Source organism: Onychostruthus taczanowskii, unplaced genomic scaffold, assembly GCF_017590055.1.
Source record: "Onychostruthus taczanowskii isolate IOZ18803 unplaced genomic scaffold, ASM1759005v1 scaffold59, whole genome shotgun sequence".
Classification (NCBI taxonomy): domain Eukaryota; kingdom Metazoa; phylum Chordata; class Aves; order Passeriformes; family Passeridae; genus Onychostruthus; species Onychostruthus taczanowskii.
In genome coordinates this window covers 2,252,971-2,273,949 of record NW_024503568.1, presented here as the reverse complement: position 1 = coordinate 2,273,949, position 20,979 = coordinate 2,252,971, and the positions used below count along the sequence as shown (strand labels likewise).

At 39.3% G+C, this 20,979-nt stretch overlaps 1 protein-coding gene across 1 annotated transcript in view; it reads left to right on the top strand.

Annotated features, from left to right (window-relative positions):
* The window catches only part of BZW2 (basic leucine zipper and W2 domains 2), a 54,082-nt gene extending 33,663 nt beyond the window's left edge, over nucleotides 1–20,419 (top strand). The window contains exons 6-12 of the mRNA XM_041418218.1: nucleotides 474–609; nucleotides 4,548–4,657; nucleotides 6,433–6,603; nucleotides 6,998–7,144; nucleotides 11,647–11,785; nucleotides 18,206–18,328; nucleotides 19,963–20,419. Coding sequence (XP_041274152.1) covers nucleotides 474–609; nucleotides 4,548–4,657; nucleotides 6,433–6,603; nucleotides 6,998–7,144; nucleotides 11,647–11,785; nucleotides 18,206–18,328; nucleotides 19,963–19,991 — 855 coding nt within the window. The 3' untranslated portion in view covers nucleotides 19,992–20,419. The remainder of the gene's footprint in view (nucleotides 1–473; nucleotides 610–4,547; nucleotides 4,658–6,432; nucleotides 6,604–6,997; nucleotides 7,145–11,646; nucleotides 11,786–18,205; nucleotides 18,329–19,962) is intronic.
* Nucleotides 20,420–20,979: the final 560 nt, after the last annotated feature.

The following is a 20,979-nucleotide window of genomic DNA, read 5'->3' as shown; positions in this document are numbered from 1 at the left end:
CCTTGGACACTGCCAGGGATGGGGCATCTACAACTTCCCTGGCAACCTATCCCAAAGCCTTGCCACCCTCACAGTAAAGATTTCTTTCTAATATCTAATCTAAACCAGCTTTCTTTCCGTTTGAAGCCAGCTTTTGCTGTCACCCAAAGCCTTGCCACCCTCACAGTAAAGATTTCTTTCTAATATCTAATCTAAACCAGCTTTCTTTCCGTTTGAAGCCAAATTTTCCTGTCAGTACTTGCTTTTGTAAATAGTCTCTCTACATCTTTTTTGTAGGCTCCCTTCAGGTACTGTCTTGTGTTCTTAGAGAAAGTGAAATCACAAGGATCAGTGAAATGACACTGTCATGCTTCTGGGTAGATTTTGATGTGATTGCTGTAATTTGTATTGAGACTTCTCAAGAAATAAGAAATAAAGCCTGTTGTCTCCCTGTGCCTCAAATAAATACTTTTTTTTTCTTGTCTGGCTCACAGCTCCTGTTGTTTCTTAAAGCCTTTACTGAGACAGAGCAGACAAAACTGGCAATGCTTTCTGGCATCTTGTTAGCCAATGGGACTCTTCCTGCTACGATTTTAACAAGCCTCTTCACTGACAATATAGTCAAAGAAGGTAATGTTCCATATCTTTTCTTATCTTAGCTGTTTTCTAGGCGATGTATTTTATTGCAACATATTATGTATGTTGCAGTAAAATGGAAGTTGGAAACTTGTGAATGTACAGCAGAAGCAGTATTTTAAAGCAGAAGCATATACAGACAGCAGTGCCCGACATACTTTGTGAAATCTTGTAAGAGGCCAATCAGACAGAAAAAAAACCACAAAGCAATTGCAAACCCCAAATGATTCATGGTTTTTTGAAAGTCATACTTGTGTATGCAAAATTGTAGGATTTATGTATTATTGTGGTACTATAAAGGTGTGGAATATAATATATGTTCCTGAGATAGATCTGGCATTTCTTCAAGTGTTGCTAATATCTTGTGAGTGAGAAGTGAGACAGATCCCATGTAGGCCAATGGGATATTGCAGAAGAAAAATCAGTCCCTCATTTTGCCTTCATACTAACAGTGATCAGTGACTGATGAACTTTCTCATGAATTTGTGTTTATTATATGATGAGTAAATGAGTTCTTTCAGTCTTAGGGTACAATGCCTTTTTGAGATTACTTTATTTAAGGATTTTGTTGTATATTTATAGCCATGTAGTCCTGATTTTACAACTGCTTGCCCAACAATTTCTTTCTCTGACAGTTCTGACTACCTGGCACCATTGTAAATGTACTGGTAGTGTTGAACAGTTTTCATGACCTTTTTTTGGTTTTGTTAAAGAGCTATATATTAGCTAAAACGTATTCTAATTTTCATTTGAAAAAAAAATATTTTAACTTCATGTTCTCATTTGCAGCATGCTAACCATTACATTTGTTTTCTAAATGCTGCAGAAAGAAAAGCCACAGCTGCAGCTTTGCTCTGTCATCATTCATGGCTTTTGAAATCAGAATTAAACTAGGAAAAATCTCAAACAAAAGCACTAATCCATGTTTTTAGGATGATTGTCTGCAATGCGTTTAAATGAAAGTCTTCCTAGTTACGGGAAGACAAGAGGCATTGGAAAACCCAAATTTTTAAAAATCATGGAAATTGTTATATTTTAAGTTTAGCATTTTAAGGATACAGTTCTTATTTGCATTATGAACTTAGGTTTCTAGGAGCCCTAAACTTTTGTCAGAGCTTACATATACTTTTAGTTCTTGGTTTATATATACTGAAAATGCATCCAGGACAGCATTTGAGGAAAGATTGTTCAGTCAGTATCCTGGGGTAGATATTTTATGCAAGAGTAATTGAAGATCCAAAGATAGTTTAAAAATGGGGATAAAAGCAAGGCAAAACAAGTAGATCATACATGAAGAAAGATCATACTTTATTACTCAGAGATTTCTTTGATTTACAAAAAAACAGTGCTGCAGGCAGGTGAGGTTAAAATACACGAGGGAACAGGTGAGCTGAGGGACTTGTTGATCAGCATGGGACTTGTAACATTGGCTAAGAAATGGCTGAAAGTGAGGTAAGGGTAGATTGTGTGTGGACAGGAGATCTGTCAAGTTTGAGTGGAAATAGCTAATTTATTTTTAGATTACCTTATTTCAGTGTTGTCACTACTTTTACTGTTACATGTAGATGGAAAACTAAATATTCTTTTGTGGATTGCTGACATACTCATATACAGACAGAGAAAGGTCTAGATGGTGGTGGAATCTTGCCAGAGTCAAGCGTACCCTTCTTGTCTCCTGTGCTGGCAAAGTAATGCAAATGCAAAGAGCAGCTAATGGGACTAGTCAATAAAATAAATGACTGAAATTACTTTCTGCAAATAAGGAGGAAAAATAATGAAGCAAACAAAAAGAGAAGAGCTATTTAATGGAAAAGAGTGGCAGCACGTGCACAGAATACATGAACAGGAACAGGCCAGTGATAAATTTGGGCTGTAAATGAGAAGTAAGTTTGAAAATATGTGGGTAGTGAAGCCTGGAACAGCCTCCCCCTGTCGTGGTGTAATCTCAGCCAGCAGTCAAGCCTCACACAGCTGCTTGCTCACTCCCACACCAGCAGGATCAAGGAGAGAATGGGCGGGGTAAAATCTGGAAAACTCATGGGTTGAGATAAAGTTTAATGGGGAAAGCAGAAGGTGCACACACACGGAAAGCAAAACAAGGAATTAGTTCACTGCCTCCCCTGGACAGGTGTTCAGCCACCTCCAGGAGAGCAGGGCGCCATCACACGTAACGGGTACTTAGGAAGACACTTAAAATGTTCTCCTTTCTTGCTTCTCCCCACTTCATATACTGAGCATGATGTCATATGGTCTGGAATATCCCTGTGGTCAGTTGGGGTCATCTGTCCCAGCTGTGTCTCCTCCCAACTTCCATGCCAGCATGGCAGTTGGAAAAGCAGAAAAGGTCTTGGCTCTTTGTAAGCCTTTCTCAGCAATAACAAAAATGTATCTGTATTATCAACCCAGTGTTCAGCATGAATCCAAAATAAAGCCCCATACAGCCACTGAAAAAAATTTACTCTACCCCAGCTGAAAACAGCACACCCTCTAATACTGACACTGGCATAAAACTTGTTTTGTTTTAAGCTAAAACTAGAAAAATTTGGTACAATATGATAATGCTTGGTGACAGAGACCATTCCATTTAATTTTGGTATTGAGCACATAAGCACATGGATATGCTGGAGTGTGTTTGCAGTGGAAATTATGCCTAAGTCCTCTACTGGTTGACCAGGCTTTGTTAGTCTTGGTTAGTCAGCTTGCAGCACTTAGGATTGCTGCACAATGTCCAACATGTAAAACAAGCCCAAAGAAGTATTTGTAGGCTTCTCTTGGCCTGGCATTGTGCATCCCTGGTTCCGTACAGTACTTCTTTAAGGAGCATGTCTTACCACTAAGCTTCTGAAATAAGCTTGCTAAAACTGCCATAACAGTGAAGATGTGTAAAGACTGTCAGTGAACTTTACAGTGGTCTGGGAATAGTCTCTTCTGTTCATGTTTGATGACCAATTTAGTCAAAGTATGCTAGAAATAAAAATCAAGAATATCTATCTAAAAAGTGGCTAAGAGTGATGAAGTTCCTTCTCACCAGTAGGTCTCACTTAGCTCTAAGAGCTTCAGGACTATCTGGAGGTGAAACAAAAACTACAGTGGCCAGCTGTAGCATAGGATTGTGCTATTTGTTATGCATTACCATTATCACTGGTATGAGTGTAGTATGGAGAACCATAACTGACCTACAGTTATGGCAACCTTCCTTAAGGATGAGCTCCATCTCTGAGACCCTTCAGCTCCCTGCGTTTGCAGTGCAGAATCTGGAGCAATCGTGGTGGTGGTGCTGCTCTAGGAAATAGGAGATGTGGGCTTAATGGTTTATTAACTCCCCTGGGAAATCCACAGCTAGTGGAGGGATAGTTAGTTTGATTTAATACACACATTACTAAGTTTTGCCTCGAGGAAGGAATGTTTTTCACTTAAAATAGTATTTGTGCCTGGTACAACTGGCTACTAAATACCTCCTAGGAGGACATAGTACAATCAGTCACCTTGAACTTGCAAAGTTTATATTTAACCCTATTCCAGGATTTGCTAAAAAAATTTTGAACATTTTTTTTTTTAGTTCTTGTTCTTGATTATCCTTTATTGCTTTCTGCCTTTGTTTCCTACCCATTTAATGCATAATTTTTCCTTTTGCATTGTACTCAGTCTGTGAATTGAAAATGTAGGAAAAATAATTGCAGAGAAAATCTTTGAACAACTGAACAGAGATGGGCAATACCAAATGAAAAGATTTTCAATCTAGTATAATTCAGGAAACTAATTTTGCATTACAGAAGAAAATAGGCATTTCAGCTCAATGTGTTTGTTTCTGTTGTCATAAATGTATTTCCATTCCACCATCTTGTAACTTTTTTGTAACCTTGAACTTCTTATAGTCAACTCTAATTTTTGTTGAAAATTGCTGGAGCATGTTTTGTGCTTGCCTCTAATAGGGATTGCAGCCTCTTTCGCTGTAAAGCTTTTTAAAGCATGGATGGCAGAGAAAGATGCCAATTCTGTTACCTCTGCTTTAAGAAAAGCCAACCTCGATAAGAGATTGCTAGTAAGTACAATATATTTTCAATAATCTTTATCTCTCCCAGGGAAAAAGAAGGAAATGAAATGCAGATGGTAGTTTTCTGTAAGCACGTTAACTCCCCCTCAGACTCTGTTAGTGTTTCTAAAATGTTTTGAAACACAGCAATATTGTTATGGCTGTAGCACTGATACAGGTTCAGGAATATTAAGTATCACATGTTTTTACATTCTGTCTCTATTTTTCCTGTAGTCAGATGCCTTCTGAGAGACTGTATATATGGGGCTTGGGAATTAAATAGATGGGGTTTTTTTCTAACCACTGCTAACAAAACATACCAGCAAATGGGCATGAGAAGCTCTATTTCTTTAAATGTGTTTTCCTTTTGCAAATGGTATATAAAGTATAAAGAGTTAGATTTGAATGTAAGTTTCTGAAGCACCAGTGTTTAAATAGTACAGTAAATGAATAGTAAGCTAATTTTCTGCACAGTAGCCATCTAGGTAGCATAAATGGTCCTGCAGTGGTGGCAGCAGAGCTAGTAGGTACAGTGCAGAAGGCTTTCAGCCTTAGGACTCAAAACCTGTGTTCTGGGTTTGTAGCAAGGTATTCAGAGAATATATGAATATGTAGGAATTTCATGTGCCTTTTCCTTCCAGTGTCTTTCTGAAGATCATTTGGGGTTTTTTAATCCTTCAGAAAGATTGCTGCTGCGATAATGCAGTCAAATACACATCCCGTGTAGCAGTACCTGGAGACTCAGCAGTATTTGCTCTTTTACCTCAATAATATGTAATTAAACAAGTATCTTTCAAAAGTAAGGAGCCTCCCATGCCCCTCCATCTCTTCAATTTGTACTTGATTTAAGTGTCCAAGTCATAAATAATTTGCCATTAACTGGGAAAGGGGCTAATTACACTGTTTTTTATGCAGGGAGGGCAGGGAAGGAAACTGCGTCTTATTTCTATTTCAAGCTTGACTGACTTAAACTTTCAGCTGTTGACTCTCATTACTCTATTAAACAACTGTAAAGTATCAGATGATGTTGCCTCGCATAGATGCCTTCATGAAAGTTTCGTAATTTCATTAGTCAGTAAGTAAATAGATGGAAAGTCTCCAGCTTCTTTGTTAAAAAAAAAGTGTTATCCATCCCACAGATCATTGTGAAGACATCAAGAATGAATGGTAAGCAAATGCCATTGAATGCTTTCCAAGATGGGGCATTTGCTATAGTGATTCTTAAGAATAATTTTAACTTTTCTAAGTAGCTGGACTTTCATGAATTGACAATGCCTTTTAATTAGAAATGCCTGCAGGAGTTAATGTTAACAGTACATAGTGGATCTTGTGATTTATGTTAAATGATGCATTAGTGGTAGGCCAGGGTGCCTGGGCCACTTACGTGTATTTTTTTTAAGTGATAAATGTGTGGATGCACTGGGAGGGCATGATAAATGTGCTTTGCCATCTATTCCTTTGTACTTTCTCTACAACTCTTGGAATCTGGAAAAAGTATAGTTCCTCTTAGGACTGCTTTGAGCTACATGTTTGGTTCATGGCTATTCCTAAGTACATGCACTTCACATGGAGTGGGTGTTAGCTTATTTGTGTAGCTGGACATCATTTTTTCACTCCACTACAGTGAAACACTGCAGTATGAAAGTGTTGACTTTTCAAGTGTGGATACAAGCACTGTTTTCAGTAAAGTAACAGGTTATTCCTACTGTTCATTCTTAAAAAATGTTCTTTCCATTCTGTCAAGAGTCATAGTTAGTTATTTAACAGAGAGCATTCCTGTCTAGGAACTATTTCCAGCCAACCGGCAAAATGTGGACCATTTTGCCAAGTATTTTACTGAAGCAGGTCTGAAAGAGCTCTCAGATTTCCTTAGAGTTCAGCAGTCACTGGGGACTCGTAAAGAACTTCAAAAAGAACTACAAGAACGTCTCTCTCAGGAATGCCCAATTAAGGAGGTAAAAGTGTTTTTTTAGAACTGTTTTGTTTATATAATAATAATCAAAGACTTAAATCAACATTAGGTAGAGAGGAACAGATTGCCTCTGTTTTCATTTAAACTATTTTAATTTATTCATCTGTTCACTCTGTGCTTATGACTAAAGCAACCAAATATCCTCTGTATTTCCAAGTGTAGTTGTCTGTGGGATGGGGGTGGTTTTCCTTAATTAATCCTTGAGAATGTATTTCCTTTAACTGCATTAACTGTTAGGTTGGAGGGGGAGGGTCAAAATCTTGTTCTAATTTTGTTTCTTAATACTTCTACACCATGATGTTGTAAATTACTACAAGTGTTTGGAAAGTCAGCATCATTTCTGGTTCATTGGAAGTGTCCCTTATTTCCTTCTCCAGGTAGTGCTTTATGTAAAAGAGGAAATGAAAAGAAATGAGCTGCCAGAGCCAGCAGTGATTGGTCTCCTTTGGACCTGTGTCATGAATGCTGTGGAATGGAACAAGAAAGAAGAGCTGGTTGCAGAGCAGGCCCTCAAACATCTAAAGGTGTGTGCATGGGTGAAAAGGAGAAGAACGCTGTGAATTTACAGAATACGTTTCTTTGGCTGTCAAAGTTTGTCAGCGTTGACCTGTTTAAGGAGATACAGATTTTTGACGGCTGATGCTGAGCATACCAAGCATTGTGTATAGTCTGACTACTGTCAAATGGATGCTGAGGACTGAAGTAATGCAGATCATTGAGTATCCTGAGTCCCACAGTGCCAGGGCAAGCCAAGGTGTTCACAGCCTGAGCATCTCTTCCTTGTGCTTTCCCAGGGTGCCAGGTCCCTGAGAGGCTCCTTGCACTGGGGCAGGGCTGAGTGACTGTTGGGACTCAGCCTGCTCAGACCTGACTAGTGAACCTGACTAAGCCTGCAGGAACTGCCTTTGCAATGTCTTTGCCAGAAGCAAAGACATTTTGGGAGCATGGTAAGGCAGCACCTGTGCTGGGTGTGCAGAGAGCTGGATAGGTCCAGGCAGGAATGCCGAGGCCAGAACTGTGAATTGGTTGTTGCCAATGTTGGTTGTGGTAGCTGGATACTCAGTGACTTGTCAAGTGATAAGCCAGGAGCTGGCTTGGGACTCTGTGTACGTACAGTGTGGTTACTCTCTGATCCAGCTACTGTCCTTGAGGATGAGGGAACTGATATATAGAAAGACAGGCTGCAGTATTGCAGTACCACCACTGCATGTTGGTACAAAAACTCTAAAGACCTTAGGATAGAAAATAAACACCATACCAGTGCAGAAGCATCAATTACTGACGTCATTGGTATTCCTCATCTAAGTCTGAAGTTATTGTGCAGTGCAAGAGACTGGATCTGAGAGCAGAAGCTTTTCAGCAGGTTTAGTCTTTTAAGCAGGTAATCTGTGACCAGAAGAATACTCCCTCATAGCCAGGGCTTCAGAGGTTTGCCTTGGAACAGAAACAATCTGGAATTTATTCTTTATGGTAAAATAGATCTTTCTTCATATTGGATGTCTTCCCATACTTGGGTGTTCCCATGCTGGTTTCGCTCCTACTGCTGCTGTCCTTTTGTCTGAATTTGGTTTCCCAATCAGTAATCCTAGAAATGCAGTCACTTGGGATATTATGTAGTCTTTGATGGTAAGACTGAATGCCTTCAAGTCTTCTCAAGTGGCTCAAATAGCAGGAGAAGACAAGATAGTTTCCAGAAGAAGGAGAGACATTGTTTTTCTTGTTCTTTTGATGTAAAATTTGATTATCTCTCTTTGAGTTGTAACAAAGTATCCATTGAGATTTATTGTCTAGTACTGCAGGGCAAATTAACAAACACTTTCTGGAATATTTGAACTCTGGGAAAAGAGAAACATAGCTGGCTTTGTACAAATCCTGTTGACTGGATGTTTAGTCCTATGCATCACCCCAATGAATTATGTAAGGTATCTTGCCTATATAAGATAGGCATCTCTCTAGGTACATCCACTTTCTAAAACCAAAGGTAAGTTTGTATGGGGCATTTACTATTTGCACTCAGGGGTAAGATTTTAATAGAAGCAATAGAAATAGAAATTTAGACTTGCATAACTGCTTCTTTACAGTTCAGTCTTTGAAAATGAAACAGCATTTTTCACATCCTTCCTCTTAGGATAGGTGGAGACAGATCTTGGATCCTTCTCTAAGGGCTCTCAGCTACCTCAATGTATGAGCCAACTCCAGAAAGTGTATTAACAGTGTTAGGTTGATGCAGAGCTCAGTTCTATGCCCTTCTGTGTGTCACTGTCCTAGGAAACAGTCAGGGAGTTGCTTTGACCTGGTGCTGTGTTCAGCATGTGTATAAATACATACTTGATGTGATACATACTTGATGTGTGACATGTCAGATGGTGGAATTTATGCTTGTATGGCCCTATTCTTGTATGACAGGTAACTTTCACAAACTTGCCAGAGCTTTGACATCTGTCTCTAACCAGTCTCTAACTTCCCAGATTCTTTCAGTAAGTTGTACACAAGGCACCCCTGGTGAAAAGATGAGATGGGTCAGAACTCAGAGTATTGAACCAGTTCACAGATCTTAAAAAGCCTTACTGGGTGGGTGGCTACCTAATAGCAGGGTTGAGGCTGGCAGCCATGAACCAGCATACTTGGGCTGTGCAGTTAGTCATATGTGCCATCCATATGGCAGAACCTGTATAAATACATACTTGATGTGATACATACTTGATGTGTGACATGTCAGATGGTGGAATTTATGCTTGTATGGCCCTATTCTTGTATGACAGGTAACTTTCACAAACTTGCCAGAGCTTTGACATCTGTCTCTAACCAGTCTCTAACTTCCCAGATTCTTTCAGTAAGTTGTACACAAGGCACCCCTGGTGAAAAGATGAGATGGGTCAGAACTCAGAGTATTGAACCAGTTCACAGATCTTAAAAAGCCTTACTGGGTGGGTGGCTACCTAATAGCAGGGTTGAGGCTGGCAGCCATGAACCAGCGTACTTGGACTGTGCAGTTAGAGTCATGTGTGCCATCCATATGGCAGGACCAGCAGGAGCTGACCTCAGGAGGAGACAGGGCAAGCTGTTCAACGCTGGATCTCACAGAATAAGCTCCTCATTGTCCCAGTAACCTCACTGTGACACTGGGGCTAGTGCCTAGGCCTCCTCCAGTGAAGAGAAGAGATGTTCTCCATGGGTGAGGAGAACCTTCCAAACAATTCTCACTGCAGGCAAGGTTCTGGTGAACTGTACAGCAGTGTGGGTGCATGACGTAAATGGAAAATAATGCCACCTGCTCAGCCAGCAATAAGAAGGTTCCTTAGTCATTTAGACATTTGGGAAACTCATAACTGTGAGCCTGTACCAGTTGAGAAGTGAGGAAAGAATGTGAAGGGTATGAAGTCAAATGTGGCAAAATGAAGACAATTTACTTCCAAACTGAAAACCTAGGATTTTTATTGGAAGTTGTTAATGTTTATAGACAGCAGCACTTCACAAACATGTGGATGGGAGTGAGTTCTGCTGAGGGTATTAAATAAACCAACTGCACTGTATATTGCCCTGCCTTCCTACAATTTGCCTAAATACCAGCTCAATGCTACAAGGGCTAAAAGGGGAAAAAGAGCTACTCACAGCCTGCACAAGTTTTTCAGTTCTTACCAAAGCACTGATGTTGTTTCTAAAGATGTGGCTATACCTGCCAGGAGTGGGAAAACTTGGCCTCTAGTGTTAGATATATCTAGCCATTTTAAGGGAGTTTCTTCCAAAAGTACTAAATACCTCCAGCCTGCTGAGCTGCTTGTGGCTATTGTGATTTCATGCTCTCTTAAACAGCTGATAATTATTGCAAAACCCATTTTGGAACAACCTTTCAAATTTCAGTTGATTTTCATGTGCTTTACGAATTACTTCCATGGACCGTATTGGATAAAACCGTCAGGATTAGCCCTTTGTGGAGAGGTGCTGAAGTGTACTTTTAAACATGCCCATCAGTGCTGTGGGTGATGGGTGGTTTGTCACCTGACTGAGACCAGCAGTAGCCCTGGTCACTCAGACTACAGCTCTGTGATCTCAGGCCGTTGCAAGTCCAGCTGGAGAATGCCAAACTGGGGGTTACTGAAAACTTGGAAGAAAGGCTGAGCTGATTAGTGCAAGAGCAGATGAAATTTTAATGTGCAATGTATATTTGGCTAGGGTCTCTAAAGATCAAAGGTAATTAAACTTCATCTCTGAAAAGTGCTTTTAATATTATCTTAATTTTAAGATTGTAGTCTTGGCTGAACTCATCAGAGGCTAAGATGACAGGAAATTAGAGAGATGTGGGTATAAACACTAGCTTTTAAGGAAAGATATGGTCCTTCAGTGTAATTTTTAGTTTTAAGATCTGAAATAAGAGGGGAAAATTGCATAACAAATAAGTTTTTGCTTTATTTTTATTATATTAATAAACGCCAGGAAAAAACTATGAATTGTACCACTACTGTCTTGTCAGAGTAACATTAGCAGTTAAAACTGTGCTTGGAAAATGTTGCTGTTTACCAAAGGCTGTCATGATATTCTTGATTGTAGTAATGAGAAAAAAATGAGAGTTGATCACAATTAACTTGGAATAATTTACTTTATTTCAGTTTTCTGAGACTTCTAAAACCCCTATGAAACTAGAGACTTTTTTTCATGTATTTCATCCTGGATTGTCTTACGTTATGAACATCTGTAAAGCATCACTCCTGAATGAACAGAATGCTGTATTGTGAAATGTGTATGACAGAAGTAATGCCAGATTGTGGGCTTTATAAATTGATTTTACAGAATTCAGTAACTAAGTGGTACTGCATTTTAGCTTACAGCATGCAGGACATGCTACAAAAATCATGGATATTTGTGTATATATCTTGTATGTGTTTTAGAAAACGCAGTGTGCAAGTAAATCACAAGGTTTCAGTGAAACATTTTCAGGGATGAAATTCATGATGTTTATTCTAAAAAAGTTTATCTGTTTTTAAGTCTACTGACATGCATTTTGTTTTTTACCCTCTCTTCCTTTCAGCAATATGCCCCCCTACTTGCTGTGTTCAGCACTCAAGGCCAGTCAGAGTTGATCCTACTCCAGAAGGTGCAGGAGTACTGTTATGACAACATCCACTTCATGAAAGCCTTTCAGAAGATAGTGGTACTCTTTTATAAAGGTAAAAGTGTAGAATCCTCTGTTGTATTCTGTGCTTGGATTCTCAGTGTCAACCACTCTCTTCTGATGTTTAACCTAGTAGTGCATATGAGAAGGCTGTGTTGGTGTTGAACTCTGGAATACTTTGTGCTTTGAGAGTTCAAAGGAGTGTGTGGCAGCAGGAAAAGCCAAAACAAGCCCTTGTCTCCCTCCGTTGCTTTCATCTCGTTCAAGAAGTGTGAGCAGGATCAAGCGCTGTCCAGTCATTTCAAGTGCAGTTTAGTCCTGGTATAAAATCAGTCCTAGGAAGACATTTCTATAAATTTCTGGCAGATTTCAACAGTAGATCAGGGCTTGGTTTTAAGAAACCTTGAGAGTGCAAACCCTCCTATCAAGAATATATTTCAGGGGTTTGGAGTTGGAGGTTTTTTAATTGCTCCCTACCAGAAGGAGCTTTTCTTATTCTTCTTTTCCTGCCAATTTTTTGCAGGTGCTATAGTTTTGATGGATTTCATTTTTATTGTGAAATTGACTTCTTCACAAGTTTATTCTGATCAGGTTGTCATAGAGACTAATGGTCTTGCACCGCATGTGATGGGTGGGTGCCAAACGGTTTGTTCTGATGTTCTTGCTATAAATAGTTGGAGGAGAAAAATCAGCAGGAGTAGAAAGCTAATGTTGATCTTTGTTCACCCTGTTGAGTCCAGGTACATGTTCAAGGCAAAGGAGTTCCAACTGTTGCAATAATTTCATGGTTTCTGAAGGCAGAAGGAAGTGAGTCATGTGGATTTATTTCTATCCTTCTTTCAATATAGCGTGGCCTCCATGATAAATGAAAAAGCAATGCACCTTCTGCCCTCAAATTCTACAATTTGTAAATGCTATTAATGACCGTAGAACAACTTGAACCTGCAAGCTGCAGCAATCACTTGATTCAATTTTCTTTGGAAAAGAACATTTGCTTCGGACATGGTGAATGAAAGGCATAATTGCTGTGCACTAAGAGCATAACTGATGGTCAAGCCAGAAATAGTCTTGTGGAGGATTGCTTTCAGAATTTTTGTAGATTCATTACTGTGTTAGCCTGCAAGAGCAGTCCTGAAATTCCAAAGCATTCTAAGATCAAAAAGAAAATTAATCACTGACTTGTATATTAAACTTACTATGCTTGAAGAGTCTAGTTCCCATCTACTCTGCTCACCCCAGGTGCTCTTGTTCTGATGCAGGAGATTACTTGGGCAGGCTTGTTTGGAGGGCTGAGAAGACTTCAGCCTCAGCACTACACGTGCCTCAATACTGTTTAGGATTCACTGGATGTCTAGAGGAGTGTTTGGAGCTACTATATGCCCAATATGTGCTGTGCCTGTGTTCCTGCATGGAATATCTGGGGCAGGCATGCTGCAGCACCTGCCTCTGCCATCTGATGCAGTCATGTGGCAGCACAGCTGCCAGCCCTTCCTGGCCCTGTTTAGGCTGGAGCTGGATTTCCCTGTTTGACAGACCTGCTGCCTGCTGGCAACTTACAGCCTGACCTTACAGCCACTGTCATAGGGCCCTTCTAGGCCTTGGATGCAGGGAGCGTCAGCTCCATCTGGTTTTGGCAGCCTTGGAGTTAAACAGTATCCATTAGGTGAGGACATGCTACTTTGTCAACCAGAGAAGATTCTGGAAGCACTAGGCCTTCAATTCCTGTTTCTTCTGCATGACTCTGTTGAGCTTTAGTGGCTCATGGTGTGGTTTGTGCAGTGCCATGCTGCCTGCCTCTTTCTTCTTTGTTTCAGTGCTGGTAGATTTCACCTTCTTCTCCTCCCCAGTTCATGTCTATCTGCTAAAAACAAGCCATCAAGTTTTAGAGACATACACTTAATTTAGGTAACTTCCCAATGACAATGTATCTTCTGTTTCCTAGTAGCTGAGGAAAAAAGCCTTCTAAAGCTGTTACTGGCTGTGTCAGTGGTGAGGGAGCAGCAGACACCCCTGTTCCCCTTTCTGTTGTTCTTAAATGTAACATGCACAAGATCTGGAGAGGTTTCAGGGTCCCTAATGAGCTTCATCTAGTGACAAATAAAGGTATCTGAATATCTGTGAATGGGCAGATAAAAATGCAGCTTTGTACCAGCATGAATGTGGACAGTTTGTTGCTTATTACTCATTACGAGGGAGTGCTTCCTGGGCATAAAAATAGTCAGCAGTGATGATAGGCACCTAATGCCAGTCACGCTTTGACTAATTTAGTTCTGTGACTACTATCATCAGGATGTCCAGCATCTTGCATCTCAATGCTTTCCATATTTCCATCATGAAATAGTCCTTGGATTACTTTCCTGTGAATTACCTGGAAATACCTAAACATGTTGACAGCAGCTGGGACTCATTAGCACCTAGAAGATCTTGAAGTCTCTGGTGTTGATTTTCTTAATTTATTATTCTGTCTCTAAACAAGAAGTGTCCATTTTTTCCCCAGTGTAAACCCAAGCCCTATTTTCCTTTAAGTAGCAGCAGCTTCTTACTGGCTTGTAGGTATAATTTGCAAAAACAGTTCTGTAGTTGGTTAAAGCTTGTTAACATCATCATTATTATTATTATTACTCTACCCTTGTGTTACTGAGACAGTATAGAGAAAAATAAACTGTCCAGTTCTCTACTGATCCCCAGCTATGATGTTGCTTCTCTGGTTTTCACTTTGAGTCAGTACAATTGTTTATCAGACAGCTGCATTTTAACCAAGATCTAAAATTCAGTTGCAGAATAAGAATTGCTGAATTCTGAGTGGCACTCAGTAAGTTTGCTGGCTTCCTTGCTTGCATTGTAAGATGTATGTTGTGTGTTAGTTCTTTCTGTGTTGCAGTGTGTACCTTCACTGTTGGTAAAATAAGCACTGTTGTTATTGGAATACATGCTATATATATCATGCTCACCTGTTAATCCCTTTCTTTTAGTTTGTGTATATCCTTGAAATTTCAAACCTGAAATCTTGACATTGAAATTAATGATCGTTCCTTTCATGAGGATCAGAATTTCACCCTTTGAATGGCAAACACAAAACCTCTGTGTACTTTTTCATTAGAATTCAAGACAACATTTACAAAATAGAAGAAGAAATAACTGATTGCAAGTGCATGTGAAGTTTGAGGCATAATTAGACCTCAGAGATATTCTTTTGCAGTACAGAGATACAGCAACCAAATGATGCAGACTGACAGAGATTCTCAAGCTCCGCAGGGAATGCTTAGAAGAAATGAATCTTCAAGTTTCACTTCATACAGGGGTTTTGTTTTTTGATGGATTACAATTATCTTTAAATATCTTCATTATTCAAGTACTTTTTGTGGTACTTGATGCAAAATTTTCCTGGGAAAAACCCAAAACAAACCAGAAAGGCCTTAAATGTACTGTGGGTGACATTCCTTGCACTGAAAGAAGCCTTGTCTGACGGCTTTGTTCTCCCAGCTGAGTTAGCTGCAATAGAGTTGAATTTTGCAGATTGATTGACTGTGTTGGCAGCTGCCAGGGTGTGCTTTTCCCTTTACCGCCCGTGGCTATGTGGTTTGAGTTAAAAGCAGAAATTCATTTGGACCGGATGATTGAGTGCAAAGCTGAGACCTGAACTTCAAGTAACTTTCCAGTTAACCCTGAAGGATAGAGACTGGGCTGTTCAGTCTCTCTGCTCTGCAGCTTCTCCTTTTCATGAGGGACATCCCTGGAGACTCTGGTCGTGGGTGGTTTGAGTGGCAGTTGGCTGCACCTGCAGGAAAAGCAGCTCTCTGGGGCTGACACCACCTGGGACTGCAGTGAAAATGATGTGCACACGCCCACAAACCGCAGTGCTCTGCTTCAGCCATTAAAATATATCTATAATCAACTTTAATGAGGAATAACTATATATATACAAAATGAGTCACTCCTTTCCTCCTCCTTCCATTTTCCCTTCCCACTGCTTCAAAGCAACTCAGAGGTATGATTAACTGCACCCTGTCCTGCATGATTGTTGAATTGAGCATCTTTGTGCGGGCAGGAGAATGCCATCCCTTATGAGCACTGGAGGCATGAATGTATTATACAGAGTACTTAGTATGCCTTAGAAATTAAAGGAGCCTTGCAGTTGTCCTTCTGGTAGTTCAGGGCATTTTTTTCTTCTCTGTTAGGGTAGGAGATTTATTGCCATGGAGTTAAATACAGGCAAATTTTTCATCTTCCAGACTTGTAAATGTTTTAATCTTTGAGGCACACAGTGAGATTACATGCTGCTTTTATCAGATTGGGGTTTTGGAAAGGGAGAAAGAAATTGTACTTTCCCCTTTGGCAACAAAACCATTGAGCTTACAGGCTTTTCAAATAAAAAAAAAAAACAAACCAGACTTGAGTCTTGTTACTTTTGAACTGAGCTATGTGCCTACCTGAAGGTGCTGTCTTGTACAGTACAGTATCATAATGTCACCTGTCATGAAGCAATGAGCTTCAACCCTTCTATGCAGCAGCTTCATACTTGTGAATGTCCACAGTACCCTAGAGCTTGAGCTTGGGACAGGGTTGCTGTACTTGGTTTTTTTTGGTTGTTGGGTTTTTGGTTGTTTTTTTTTTTTTTTTTGTTATTTTTTTGGGTGTTTTTTTTGTTGTTGTTGTTTGTTTTTTTCTGAAATCTCTCCTGATTTTCTTTGCCTGTCCTATGCATCATACCCTGAGTAAATTTGCAGATGTAGTTGTGTGAACTTAAGGACTCTGAGGTAAATGTAATCTTTTAACATGCACTGTTACATTAAACTGCAGGTTCATGAGTCCATGTGAAATATTTTCAGGTTTGCTAAGTTAAAATCCAGATTCATTAAATACTGTGATGCCTTTGAGCTGCTACTAAGGACTACCAGCAAGTAGTTAAAGCAACATGTTCAAAATCTCTCTCTTGTCTCCAGCATTTCTGTAACATTAGAGAAAAGTTCATTGTGGCAGGTTGTGATTTCAGGAAGATGGTGGAATCCCTTAGATTCACTAAGCACAAGTTATATGCATGCAAAAAAGCCTAGAGCCAGCTCAGGCCCTTTTTCCCTGCATTTTCTCAGCACTACTGTCAGCTGCAGTAAACTGCAGAAGAGGTTTTATTTTGGAAAAGTGCCTGAGAGACAAGGTAATTTCCAGTCACACACTCATACTAAATTCCTAATTTTCAAGGAGATTTCACATTCAGTTACTGTTCAATGTCTTGGAATAGTTTTGATTAAGTTCAAACGTATCCCTGGTTGCTTCCATCTGTTTGTTATTCAACAGCGTATGTGAAATGTGTCTCCTCTGTCTCATTTGATCGGATGCTTTGGGGTTTTAGTGTCATTTATTTCAGTTTGTCTTCTTCCCTTCCCTGCCACATCTGCTCTAACTTTAGGCTGAAGCAGAAGGTGATGGTCAGGGTTGGTGCCTTGGCAAGCAAATACCCAGTGGGTGGGACAGCACCAAGAAGCTCATATAAGTACATACATGTGTTGATTTTGAGCAGGGAGGATAGTTTGTTCAAAGAAAAAAAGAATGGAAATTTTAATGAGGTGTAGAAAGCTGTCTTTAGTCTTTTTATAGAACAAATACAGTTTGATTTTTTTGTTGTTGATGTTGTTGTTTGTTCTTGCCTCTTGTATTACATAACTGCCAAAATGCCATTGTGGATCCCAGATTTTGCCTCTACAGCCATCAATTACTGAGATACTTGGCTTGGCTGGATCACAGGAACTTTGTCCTGGGGCTAGAGGTCTGTTGCTAGACCTAATTTACATGTGTTGGTAACAATAAGTGTCCTTGCTATTTATTACTATTTCTTTATTCTGAATTGTACTCAGCCTCACATGTCCTCACTGACAGCTATTTTGTTCCTGATTCTTGACATTAAAATGTCAGCTGTGCTGTCCCTCCAAGCCAATCCCTTAAAATGGGTGGTCTGAATAGTGACCTTAAAACTTATTAGCTAAAAACAATGTAAGACCTTTAGGGGAAAATGATTGCATTTTCCTACTGGCTGTCCCTTAAGTGTTCAGTCAGGAGGTATCTGTCACTTCAGACTTATAGAACCGTGTACAATTCTGTGACACAACAGCAAGAAAAAGCATGGTAATTCTTAGTGTGGTAACTTCCAAGATGTGCAGGCTGATTATTATATTTCTTTTATCCAGCAATTTATGTGGTATATTTAAAACAGATTAATAAATAACTCTACTTGACAGAAGCACAATATTTGATACTCTGTTTTAAACCTCATACATTACACATTTTGTTGCATCTGGAACCCGTTATCTGCATCAAATATTTTATATTTGTAGCCTAATATAGATCATGCAAAGCTTGTTCCACTGCAATCATATTAGCTGTATGCTGCCTTTAAAAAAATCTTTCTCTTCTCATGTTCAAAATCTGCTAATCTCTAAAAAATACTTTTTTTTTTTACAAACACTGATCTGTATTTCAGCTGACGTTCTGAGTGAAGAAGCTATCCTCAAGTGGTATAAAGAAGCACATGTTGCTAAAGGCAAAAGTGTTTTTCTTGACCAGATGAAGAAATTTGTGGAGTGGCTGCAAAATGCTGAAGAAGGTATGGGTTCTTTTGAAGAACTATGGTAGTCTCTTTGCAAAACAATTTTTTCTTTTTTTTTTTCCACATTTTAGTTGTACCAGGATATGCAGTATTGAGGACTCAAAATACAAAACAGCAGGCATGACCATCTCAATTGTTTCCAGGCATGCCTAAGCCTAACAACACTTGCTGCTTTTTTATTATGATTATGGTGCCTCTGTAAAGTCCTTTATTCATTGGGTACCACTTGTCTATAGATAAACTCTTTCAGCTTCTGCAGGGAGGAGCTCTGCACTGATGACAGCATCAAGTACATTGGTGCTAACACCTGCAGCCAAACAGTTTTCTGTCTCAGTGCCTTTTTTGCTGTTGTCATGTGTAATGGCACAGAGCATGAGCTTGCCTGCACCCTGGCTCTTGAAACTGGCTTTAGCTGAATGGTCAGGTTAACATTATGTGGTCTGTATTTGCTGCTTTAAAATGGTTATTTAGAAGGGGAACTAGTTTCCTTAGTCCCTAACTTGGTTTTCCTCATGTTCCTGATAGGAAAATACTTCTACCGAATAAGTTATCTTTTTTTACGTGGAAAAACAATTTCTCATCAGTTGGGAAGATAAATCCATGCGTAACAGATATGGATAGAATTATTAGAGTTCATTTGCATCCATTTAATGTAATTAGTTTTATAAACTTGGAGGGAATATGTACTAGGAACAGATCAGGTAGCAGTATAAAAATGGCAGCTGCTTTCACGCTTAGATTTTGGATGGGCAAGCTTGGTCTAATTCTAAAAAAAGCTTGGTCTTTTCTAAAAAAATTTCTGCTTGTGTGCCTTGGCTGCTCTTTATTTTTATCCTTTCCTGCGTGTCCCCTCTGCCAGATGTCCTTAATTACAAGGTCCAGTACAAACGGAGACAAAATGTTTCTGTAAAAACACGCAGCCCATGTTTGCCCTCAGAAATCTGATCTGTGGTGTAATATTTGTTGGCAGTGAGCCCTTTCCTGTCAGGTGAGCACTGAAATGCAATATGATGCAAAGTAGCTTTAGGTTACAAAACCAGCATGTGTATTCCTGCTTGTAGGTTACTTCTACTTCTTCTGCTTCTGTTACTAAATGAACTTTATCTTATGCTATAAAAAGCATTTAAAAATTTGGTTTGTACATGTTTCATACCTCCTGCAGGGTAACACCACTTAGCCTTTATAGATAGGGTGGACGATGATGCTGATTGATATTTGCAAAGCAAATAGTTTTAAGGGTGCTTCCTGGATGAGAGCAGTACAGTCTACTCATAGAGATTAGAAGAGTGAGCAAATAATGCTGATCCTTTATTAAACTCAGCTCCAGTACACATTGTGGCTCTGTAGATGAGGACCAGAATCATTCATAGCAACATGGTGAAAATTTTAATGACAGATCTGTAAATGAAGGTCTCCACCATGGAGGGCAGCAGAGTCAACCTTCATCTCCTGAAGCTGTGTGTTTCTTTCTGGTTTTCTCTGTTTGATCTGCCAACCTTTCCTAGGAAGTACTAGGTGTGGTGAAAATTTTCATTTTCGTTTTGGAAGGTTATCTTGTTATTTTTATATAATTACTCACATCAGTGTCCTTGTGCAACCTACATGAAGTGTTTCACTGTCTTCTCTTCCAGAGTCGGAGTCTGAAGGGGAGGAGAACTGAGGTGGTTCCACAAAGCACAGTCTCAATCTAGGTTAATGCCAAATGCGCTTGGGAATGCCGTACTGTTCAAGCAAAGAGGCTTTACTTCAGTGTCATACAGAAAACTGTAGACTAGACTTTCCTTTTGTTTAGAAGAATAAAGGTTTTTAATGGAGCCCTGAGGCATTAGATGCTTTACTTGGGACTCTACCTCTGGCTCAGTGTACACTAACTTAGGCAAAGACATTCAGCAAGGAGCCATATAGAAAAAGTGAAATGAATACTTATGGACTCCTTTTTATTAACGGTCTTTTTCAGGTACTATGGTATATTGAACACTCCAATTTCTGTTTATAGAACTGTTTGGTCTGTGTTTGTAGCTCAATATTGGCTTGTGTATGTGATTTGACACCACCACATTTTTTTGAATAAATGGCTTTTATATCTTAGTTTTGTGGTATTAGTGTGTATGTAAAGTTCTGGCTTGCCAAAGTTTTTATGATTCTTCAAGTAAAAATTACATGATAATGCCAACAGACCATTTTCATATTTCTTCCTCAAAAAATCAGCAGCTGTAGTTAACTGGTATAGGGATCACTGCCAAATCTTTATTCCCATCCTTTCATACAACTTTGGACAGATTAACCATATTCCATAGCAAATATTGATTGATTCTGTTCTTTAATTCAAAGAAGATATACAGGAACAAATCTGTGGAGTCTCAATTTTGCAGGTACAGTTTATGCAAATGATATATAGAATAATATGTTCTGCTCAGTTCAAGCTACACTCAATTATTGGTGATTGCTGAATTTAGAAAGAGAAGTTGTCTCATTTTAGAAGAATTAGCTTCAAAACATGCATGACTAGAAGTCATTACATGTGAAATCTGAAATTTATTTACATCAGGTTTAGAAAAGCCAAGCTTGTATTCTTACAGGGGGAAAAGCATGACAGGGCATAATCAATTAATGAAGGGTTGTATTTTGTCATTAGAAACCAGTAAGCT